Here is a 10,939-nt window from a genome sequence, read left to right as displayed (position 1 = left end):
GGGGGGGGGAAATAAACTCACAATTTCTATTAATTCTTTAGATCACACAATAATAGATGCTATTTTTTTATATCATTGAAAATTCCTAACTTCAATAAACCAAAGGTAATCCTTGATATCTAACTCACATGAAAATTAGAAGATTTTTCCCCACCAGTAGCAAGAGCAGCAGTAGCAATTCACTCTAGCACAAGACTAGCCTTACATAACTCACATGAAATCAGAAGATTTTCTTGTGAGTTAGATAATTACAAAACTTTCCGAATGCCATACTGAACTTAATTAAAATAAATCTCATATTACAGTAAAACGAAGGACTTCTGCTATAAATACTAAACTCTGAATTCATTCATGATTTTGGTATTAAAAAAGATAACATAGCAAATGAAAAAGCAAAACTGTAAGGCATAATATAACAAATGACAAAGGGGACAATGTCCCAGTGTAGTGCTATAACATGGGTCTTTAACTAAGAGGCACAGGAGGTGTAAAAGAGCAAACAATAAACAATTTTTTCTGGAGTGTGAAAAAATACTATCAGGATTCTATCAGTCTCCAGTATTATTCTCTCTAAATATTTTAAACATTATGCCAATGAAAAACCTAAATCCATATAGAAACTTTAAAATGTTCATGTTAGGAGAGAAATTCTCAATCACATTCCAGGTTCCTGAGGCTTATCTATCTACTTATAGTATAAAAACATTTCCAGTCCAGTTTGGTATTTTTTATCACATCTAGACCATCCAGAACTGCCAGAGGATGACTTTCTTGAAGTATTAACTTGACTAGGGTATAGTGCCCAGTTATTCAGTCAAACTTTAACCTAGATATTGCTCTGAAGTTATTTTGCTGATATAAAATAACTAAAGGCACTAATCAGTTTGAGTAAGGGAGATAATCCTAGAAAACCTGGGAGGGCATAAAGGAATCTTTTGGAAGGGCTTAAGAATAGGGCTGAGGTTTCCCTAGAGAAAAGAAACTCTGTCTTCGCCCACAGCTTTGGCATGTGCCCGCAGGAGTTCCTGCTCATGCTCTCTCCTTTCTGACAGCCTGCCATAGGGATTTCAGTCCTCCTTAGCCAGCCCCACAATCATTCAAGACAATTCCTTGTAGTAAGTCTGTGAATAGATGGATGTATATTTCTCCGTGTGTGTTTGTGTGTGTGTGTGTGTGTGTGAGCAGGTGCGCATGTATAGCCTTCCTGCTCTGCTTCTGTCACTGAATTCTAACTGGTATACACCACAGAATAAAATATGAACATGTAAGTAGTAGTTCTTAGACTTACTTGGGAAAACACTTTATATTTGCAGATATATAGGTCGCTTTACCTAATCCTCCTTTTAAAACTGCAGTAGGTCAAGAGTAGTACGATACTAACTCATCTTCTGACAACTACTATTTTCTGTAAGAGCCAACATGGAAAGAAACTAATTGTTTATTTCTCTAGACCACAAAGAACAGGTCTGGGAATTCTTCATGACATAATCTAAACCTTTCAATATTGAAGATCCTTACATAAGAAATATTATGAAATGCAAATAATATTAGGAACTTGCTTGAGTTCAATGATTATAACAATTTGCTTTGGGGGCGGGGGGGGCGTTGGCAGTTTTTGGCCAGAGCTGGGTTTGAACCTGCCATCTCCAGCATATGGGGCCAGTGTCCTACTCCTTTTAGTCACAGGTGCTATCCCCAATTTGCGTTTATTTCTGTGCTTAGAAGGTTGCTGAATACCCCTAAGAAAAAACTCTACATGCTGAATTACAGGATGGCACTATAGTTACATCAGTTAAAGGGCTACTTAAAGAGCATTCCAGCATAAGAACCACCACATAAAGATGGGCCAAAGCAAAGAATAAAACAATCACAACTAGCAACATCATAACTACTCCAATAGAGGAAACACAGATTGACTTTACCCAAAAGCAGAGTACCCAAGAGGTATAGCTCCACTTGACGTATAACTGGCTGTTCTTTAATTCTGATCAAGCAAAACTCCCAGCAAGCCCCAGCAGTAGCAAAAGCAGCAGTAGCAATTCACTCTAACATAAGACTGTAGCCTTACATAACACTCACTTTCCCAGGAAGTCCCAAACAAACCCCCCTGATGGTACAGGCACAGAAACCTGGTGTGGAGGGTACAGTTTGCGGGAAACTGGCTTTCTGAGAAACAGCATGGCCAAGGGGCAGAGGGAATGGACATATATAAACAGACAAGACACCAAAAACCCCAGTGGAACAGGACATGATAAGACAAAAAGAAAGATGACAAAACTCAAATAATAAATTACATGGAGACAGACACCCACACGTAGGAAATAGTGGAATGGCAACACAAGAAGCAAACGGTTAGTAAGAAATACAGGAGTCATACACATGCAAATCAGTACTAAATCTGGGAACTAAAGGTATAATATAATCCCAACTATCACTGACATGGAAATACACATACAAATCGGTACTAAATCTGGGAACAAAAGGTATAATATAATCCCAACTATCACTGACATGGAATGTATTGATTACCTTGTATAATAAGCAGAGCTTATTTATAAAAATGTCTTTCAAGGGTATAAGTAAAACTAAAATCTACCTTAGTTTCTAAGCAAGCAACCCACAATACTAAAGACAGCCACTTCTGCTTAAGACATTGGGTCTTGGCTGGGTGGTTATGCCTATAATCTCAGCACTCTGGGAGGCCAAGCAGGTAGATCACTTGAGCTCAGGAGTTCGAGACCAGCCCAAGGAAGAGCAAGATCCTGTCTCTACTAAAAATAAAACAACTAACCAAGTGTAGTGGTTCACACCTGAAGTCCCAGTTACTCGGAAGTCTGAGGCTAAAGGATCTCTTAAGCCCAAGAGTTTGAGGTTGCTGTGAGCTCTGATGCAAGGGTGCTCTACCAAGGGCAACAGAGTTAAGACTCTATATCAAAAATAGTAATAATAATAATAAGAAGAAGACATTGGGTCAATATGGGGCAAAAATATAAATCAGAGGAGTAGGAAACACTCAAATAACAGTTGCCAGTAAATCTTCTAAGAACATAACTAGTGTTGGCAGAACAGAAAGAAAACTGAGTTGAAATTTAAAAACCCCATTCCCTATTCCATTAGCTCTGGCTCATATGTAACTTCAAGGATAACTTCTCTGGTTCTTGGTTTCCTCTTCCGTAAAATGCAACGGTAGAGCTCTTTCACAAATTCTACGATTCTACTATTTATTCAATATTTTAACTGTGTTACTGAGTAACAAATTACAATGTTGGTAGCAAAAACTTGAGTTGGGAAAGCTGTTTCTTTTATTTCAGTAGCCACAAAATTGTGTCAAATCCTAAAACAAAATTAAAACCCCTGCATGACCAGAGGACAGAACTGCATAGTGCTTTTTCCAACTTATAAGAGTTATATTCTGTGGAAAAGAGTAGATCACTTATAATTTTCAAAATATGAGAAATATAGTGGTTAATAAAAGCTGCTATTTGGGGCACACTTTGGATAGTAAATATAGACTTTGTCCTATTTCTTATTTTCCTTCAATTCACATCCATCTCCCAAATCAGTATTAGAGCCAAAAAAGAACCAAAAGCATTTTTCAAGCAAGATGCTTGGAATAGCAAGCAATACTTTCAAATGTTGATTTCTAACACAAGAATTCAAACCATAAAATGAAACTTTCTCAAGGCATTTCTTTTCTGAAATATACTTAGTGGGAAGTCATTGTATTTTAACATCTCTGTGGTGCTGCTGCTGATTTCAGGCCCACATGAAAGCAGAGAGAGGTTTGTATTCATGTATGAAAGGGCTGCATATGTGTATGCAGCCCATGAATAGGTGTGTTTGTGTTGCAAGAAAGGGTACAGTGTAAAGACGTACAAAAACACACATAATCTTGTGGCTCTGGTAATTTTTAAATTCTCATTTAAAGAATTATATTCAGTGTCTTATTCAAAACTAAAGAAATGAATAGAGTTAATGTCAAAATAAGTGAGCAAGTAATGAGCCCACATGATTCACACTTTCAGAACAGTGAAGGAAAACTGTGAGGGATGGACTTTGTTGTTTTGGTTTCTTAAAAATTAAAATTCTATAGGTATAGAACAGGAGAAAATAACTTCAGGGAAAATACATGTATCAAGTCTACCAGTAACCCCCAAAATGTAAAAAATTTATGGAAACAGCCTACTACTTCTGAGCCTTCGAGAGCATGGAAATAAATTATTCCTAAGGATCACTCCTAAAAGAGCCACATGATTGGTGACTTCCTTCCGTCACTGTCAGTCTTTCTGGCTATTCAGAAGAATATGGGTAATTAACAAAGCTATATTTGTATATACTTTGGGAGTCATGTTAAACATATGGGGTAAAAGATGAGGTTAAGAGATACATGCTTAATCTTTAATTAAAAATAGTCTAATAAGAGAAAAAATACCCACCAAATTATAAGAGGGTTATGTCTGGTTGTAGCTATCAAAACACAGCATATTCTGAAGAACTGAGTCATAGCTCCATAAAAATCATATTTAAGTCACCCAAATTATCTTCAATATCCCTCCTTCCAATTTTGATCTATGCACTAAGGTAATAGTTTGCTTTTCAAAAGTATGTGAAAAATCTAAACATTCATAGCCCAAAAGAGCATTAACTCAACAAAAAAGGTCTAAACCAATGATAAAAAATTAACTCGTTACACTTAAAGATCATTTCCTCATTGTATAGAGAAATAAATAATTCAAAAGCCAGTAAAATCACTCTTGATTAGCCAGTAAGAAACTTTAACTCTTAATGAACACTTTCTTTTTTTGTCAATGATGTTGAAGTCCATACCTTCCCAATTTATTCCTTCTCCATCTTGCCTTTTAGATACTGCAACAAAGAATTTACACTGACTTAGAATAAAAAGTAGATAATAAAGAAATATCAAGCACTCTGGAACTTAAATCCAGAGCCGGATATGTCAAAAAAGTATATCCCCCCAAAATACAGTTTTAAAACCATGCTTTTGCTTTCCTAACCTGTTATAAGTCCCATTCAGTTTCCCCTCTCCTTACCTTTCCAACTCGGCTATCTTCTTGTCTTTGTCATTCTTCTCATTTTCCACCTCCTTCAAGATTTCCAAGAGGCGGTCAACTTCTGTCTGAGCTTTGCTGGATTCATCTTTGTACCTGGTAATCTCTCTCTCCAATTGTTGTATTCGGTCATTCATTTCTGGACTGGCTCTGGCTTCCAATGTAGCCTCATGTGCCTACCAAGAAAAATGTCCCCATTCTGTCAGATATACATGTAGCAGCAATGGGCAAACCATGTCCCAAAGAAATATGCATATTCCAATTTAAAAAGAGTAGTATCAAATATCTAATAGCTAGTCTTCAATTTATAAGGCTTTATCCACTTAAGAATTACATAAACAAAAGATTAGTAATAAATGGAGAATTATATTACATTCCAAATGGATTTGCTTCTTTTAAGAATTTTTTTATTTCAGAATATTACAAGGGCACACACATTTTGCTTGGATAATTTGCTTCTGTACATTTTACATCAAAGTTTGATGTATGCCCTTCACCCAGAGAGTGTGCATTGTACCAGTTAGGTATGAATTTACCCAACCCCTCCTACCTACTTGATTTCTGTTGAGTTTTACCCAAACGGATTAGTTGTTCAAACCAATACTACATATATCTCTGGATAGTCATTATTAGGCCAAATATCATCACTTCTCAACCTTTTGGCTAAGATCAAGTGTAGGACAAAAAAAATCGTAATCCAAGAGATGCTCCAGAGTTTAGTGAGATATACTAATAAGCCATTGGACTGCAAGTAATCTTTCCAAGAAAACATCAAAGGCACCACCAGGGACTTGTGCTGATCTGCTACTACAGTGCTGAAACCAAATTGCCAATAGGCCCTAACTTCTATTTCCATCTTGTATTTCTGCTTTATTGAACATGTGTGAATCATGTAGCCTGGAATATCGAGAACCATACAGATACAACAGGTGTGTTACTACAAGTTACCTTAAGAAAATGGCTATACCACACAGATATTTCCCTCATGCATGGATTCAGGAATTTACAAGATAATATGAGACAGACAAATGAAGTCAGAAATCAAGACCCATACTTAGAATTGAGAAAAGAATTTTTGTTCAGGATCCTGGTATAAAAGTCAAGTAATATTGTCATCCATTCTGGAATACTCCTTCAATAATCAAAAACTAATTTTCACGTCCTTCATTGTCCTCCTGAATCTCTAAAGCCATTGACATATAACATATTTAACGAGAATACAAAGGCCAAGAAGTTTTTTCTTATATAAAAGACAACAGGACATATTTAGTGTCTTAAGATGGCTTAAAAAATTTTTAAAGGAACAAACAGATTCTCAGGAAATACTTTTGAAAGCTCCAAAATAAACTATCTGGAATAAATGGGAATGTTTATATAAACTGAACTGAAGGCTTTGTGAAAGTAATAGCTATTCTTTTAAGGTAAGTCCTTTGGCATACTTGTGAAATATAGTTTAAGAAACAAAAACTATACAAGTTTGGGAGGTAAAAAGAGATCTCAGTTCTGTATTGTTTAGTGTCTAAAATCAGTTGTTTCACATTGTTTTTGCCAGTTTCTGAGTTGTTGGATTTTTTTTGAGACAGAGCCTCAAGCTGTTCCCTGGGTAGAGTGCCGTGGCATCACAGCTCATAACAACCTCCAACTCCTGGGCTCAAGCAAGTCTCCTGCCTCTGCCTCTCAAGTAGCTGGAACCACAGGCGCCCACCACAACGCCCAGCTATTTTTTGGTTGCATCCGTCACTGTTGTTTGGTGGGCCCGGGCTGGATTCGAACCTGCCACCTTAGGTGTATGTGGCTGGAGCCAGTTTCTGAGTTAACAGAAGGAAGGAAATTCCTGTGGCAGTCAATCCTTCATAGGCAGGAGAAGCAAATAAGTTTCTTTAGTTTTTTTAGAGACAGAGTCTCACTCTTTTGTTTGCAGTGGTGTGATCACAGCTCACGGCAGTCTTGAACTCCTGGACCCAAGCAATCCTCCTACCTCAGCCTCCTGAGTAGCTGAGACTACACCACCATGCCCATAGAAAGCTATGAAAGCTTTCTAAATAAAGTATGCCTAACAGAAAGGGAGGACAGAGGAGAGTATGAAAAGTATCAAGGTCAGGAGATATTTTAGAGAAAGCTCAAAACTTTTATATACAAAGAGGAGGAAGGAGCAAAGAAGAGACTAAAGATATAATCAAAAGCAGGAGTAACTGAGAAAATTCCCAGTATTCCCAAAGAAAGGAAGTGTTAAAATAGGCAATAGGAGAGGGCTTGGATTAGGGGCAAAAAGGCAACTGTGTAAACAAACCTGAAGGCTAGTTGATAGACAATGTTTTTGAAATAGCTCTGATTTCTAATAATTTATTATAGATAGGTTACTTGTAACTACTGCATTCTGGGCCTTCACATATGCTGGTGAGTCCTCACTCTGAGGTGTCAGATTAATAAATGACACTTGTGTTAGGAGGTCTTCCATGACCCTGACCTACATGAGTTCTCTTTAATATTAGTGTCCATCACATCCTGAGATTTATAATTACCTACCTGAGCCTCTTATTTTCACTAACAAAGACTATAGATTCTATGAGGCCAAGAGACTGGTCTGTCCTTTTCACCACTTATCCTCAGCGCCCAGTTTAGCAACTAACGAAAGTAGAAACTCAAATATTTGTGGAAAAAATGAATATGCACAAAGCAGGGGACTACTTTGATTTAACATAGCCCACAGACCTAAATACCGTGTTTCTCTGAAAATAAGACCTACCCAAAAAATAAGCCCTAGCAGGATTTCTATGCATTTGTTAAATATAAGCCCTACCCCAATAATAAGACCTAGTGATGGGCATGGCTATGCAGCGTATCTGCATAGCCATGCTATGCATTTCGGCGTGGAGAGGAAGACATCCCCTCAAAATAAGCCCTAGTGTGTCTTCTTGAGAAAAAAGAAATATAAGACAGTGTCTTATTTTCAGGGAAACACGGTAGTAGGAAAAGAAGAAAGATTGGGAAGAAGAGAAAATAATTAGTAATTAAATATAAGCCCAAGCTTAAATATAGCCCACATGATGATCAAGAATATCAAATGATGCCAGGCACAGTGGCTCACACCTATAATCCTAGCACTCTGAGAGGCTAAGGTAGGAGGATCACTTAAGGCCAGGTGTTTGAGACCAGCATGACATAGGGAGACGTGACCTTTACAAAAAAAATACAAAAATTACATTGAGTGCAGTAGCATGTATATGGAGTCCCAGCTACTCAGGAGGCTGCAAGAGAAGGCTCTCTTGAACCCAGGAATTTTAGGTTATAGCGAGCTATGATGACACCATTGTACTCTACCCCAGGCAACACAGGAAGATGCTATCTAAAAAAAAAAAAAAAAAAAGACCCTACATATATACACACACACCCCTTAAAGGGGTAAATGTATATACTAAGGAAAACTCTATGAAGTACCCTGAGTAAAGGAGAGATGTTTATGTAAATTGAGCTAAGTGCTCTGTGGAAGGAACAGCTGTACTTTGAAGATTAAGTTCTTTACCAATTTCTTTTGTTTCAGGTTTTAGATTTCATCAGTTGTGAAAATTCAGTTACTAAGCATGGTCTTTTAAGGAGGTTATGTTGGCAGACATGTATTTTACTGTGTTAACAAATTCACCCTTAAACTGGTGTGGATAAAAGCCACAACATGGTACAAAGGAAAGAGAAGCAGCCTGAATGAATTAACCCACTAGGAACAAAACAAAGAAAAAGAAACAGAAATGCAAACCTTTCCCAAGGTTTAGGGGAGAATTTTGGTCATATAAAAAGTTTTCTACTTTGCATTCATCCCGACAATACATCAGAAAGAAATTATTGAGAGGGGAGGGGAGGGGAGGAGAGGAGAGGAGAGAAATCAGGAGGTCTTATTTGAGGAAGGGAAGGATGAGAAGGTTAAGTATATTCATTCTTCCACAGGGTGGTGAAAAGTCATTTGTGCAAAATACAGGAAAAAATTATTAGCCAAGACTTCAGAGTAACACTTTTTCAGGTCAGTCACTGGCTTGAAGGAGTGGCTCACCAGTATTTCAGGATGTGAGAGGAGTCAGGAAGAACAGAAGAAAGAAAAGTAAACAGTTTAAAAGTAGGATAAGCAAGAAAAAGAAAAGTTAACAATTTATAAACAGTTTTTTTTAAAGCTTCAATTTTAAAAAATCCAAGTCAAAAACAAATGTTCATAAGATTATAGACCTTGTAACCTTCCTTCTATGTTACCACCATACCAAAGGCTCCAGAATAATAACAGTGGATTACAGGTGAAAGAGCTACAAGACACAGCCTCTCTGTGAAGAGGGAACCCCAAAGTCAAAAGGAGAAACAAAGACATCATAAAAATTTGAAAACTTTAGCACCTATGGCCAGCATTAAATGCTGTTGAACTTCTAGTCACGTTACAAAAAACAAAAACAAAAATAAAGCCCCCCAAAACCCCATCATACAACATAGTCCTATTTATCTCAGTTTCTACTTTGATATATCATGTTCAGCTTTCAACAAAAAGAAGACATGCAAAAAGCAAGAAAAAGACATGATAAAAAGAAAGAAAAAAATAAAGTCCAAAGAAACTTGGCAAGCTTTAAAACCAGGTTCAGACATTTGATATAGATATTGGAATTATTAGTGTGGGTATTTAACTATGTAACATGGTAAGGGTTCTAATGTAAAGAATAGACAACATCCAAGAATAGCTGGGTGATGTAAGTGGAGAGATGGAATCTCTAATAAAGAATTAAAAAAAAAAAGACTCAAAAATACTATAAATCAAAACCATAAAAAATGAAGAATACATTTTATGGGCTCATCAGTAGACTGGACGTGGCTGAAGAAAGAATTAGTGAGCTTGAACATAGGTCAATAAAAAATTCTTAAACTGAAATGCAAACAAAATGAAAGAAAAAAAAAGCACAGCACATACAAGAACTGTGTAGTAGTATCAAAAGATACAACATACACAATAACTAGGATACCAGAAGGAAAACAGAGAAACAGAAGAAATACTTTACATAATAATGGCTGAAAATTTTCCAAAATTGATGACATACATCAACCCAGGATAAATACCAAAAATCTCTACTTAGGAATATTATATTCAAACTGCAGAAAACCAAAGGTAAAGAGAAAATAGCTTGAAAAAAGTCACAGGAAAAAGACATCTTACTTACAGAGGGACAATGTTAAGAATTACAATAGACTTCTTATCAGAAACCATATTAGCAAAAAGAGAATAGAGTGAAATATTGAAAGTGTAGAGGGTCAGTGACAATCCCTAGAATTCTAGATCCAGTGTAATTATCTTCTAATAGTTAAGGAAAAATAAAGACTTCCCAGGGCCAGGCACGGTGGCTCATGCCTATAATCCTAGCACTCTGGGAGGCAGAGGCAGGTGGCTTGCTTGAGCTCACAAGTTCAAGACCAGCCTGAGTAAGAGCAAGACCCCATTTCTAAAAATAGCCAGGCATTGGGGCAGGCAACTGTGGTCCTAGCTACTCAAGAGGCTGAGGCAAGAGAATCACGTGAGCCTAAAAGTTTGAGGTTGCTGTGAGTTATGGCACCACAGCACTCCACACAGGGCAACAAATTGAAACTATCTCAAACAAACAAACAAACAAAAAAAGACTTCTCCAGACAAACAAAAAAAAGTGTTAAAAGTTCTTCAGGGAGGAGAAAAATGATATAGGTTAAAAACTCATATAAAAGAAAGGAAGAAAATTGGATAAGCAATAAATGAAAGTAAAACTGCATTAAAATTTTATTTTTCTTATTCTCAAACTATCTAAAAGACACCTGTTTAAAGTAACAATGTATTGGATTATAGCATTTGGGTAAATGAAATGAGTACAAACAGCATC

At 36.7% G+C, this 10,939-nt stretch overlaps 1 protein-coding gene across 6 annotated transcripts in view; it reads right to left on the bottom strand.

Moving 5' to 3' along the window:
- LOC100962189 (ELKS/Rab6-interacting/CAST family member 1) overlaps positions 1 to 10,939 on the bottom strand; it is a 285,037-nt gene that overhangs the window by 60,226 nt on the left and 213,872 nt on the right. For all 6 annotated transcript variants that reach the window (XM_023517104.1, XM_023517106.1, XM_023517103.1 and 3 more), the window contains one exon: positions 5,052 to 5,245. In XM_023517104.1, the coding sequence (XP_023372872.1) occupies positions 5,052 to 5,245 (194 nt within the window). The remainder of the gene's footprint in view (positions 1 to 5,051; positions 5,246 to 10,939) is intronic.

This window comes from Otolemur garnettii, unplaced genomic scaffold, assembly GCF_000181295.1.
Source record: "Otolemur garnettii isolate 467f Iridium unplaced genomic scaffold, OtoGar3 scaffold00104, whole genome shotgun sequence".
In the NCBI taxonomy this organism is placed as follows: Eukaryota; Metazoa; Chordata; class Mammalia; order Primates; family Galagidae; genus Otolemur; species Otolemur garnettii.
The sequence above is the reverse complement of the archived record's forward strand: the minus strand, read 5'-3'. Positions and strand labels throughout refer to the sequence as shown.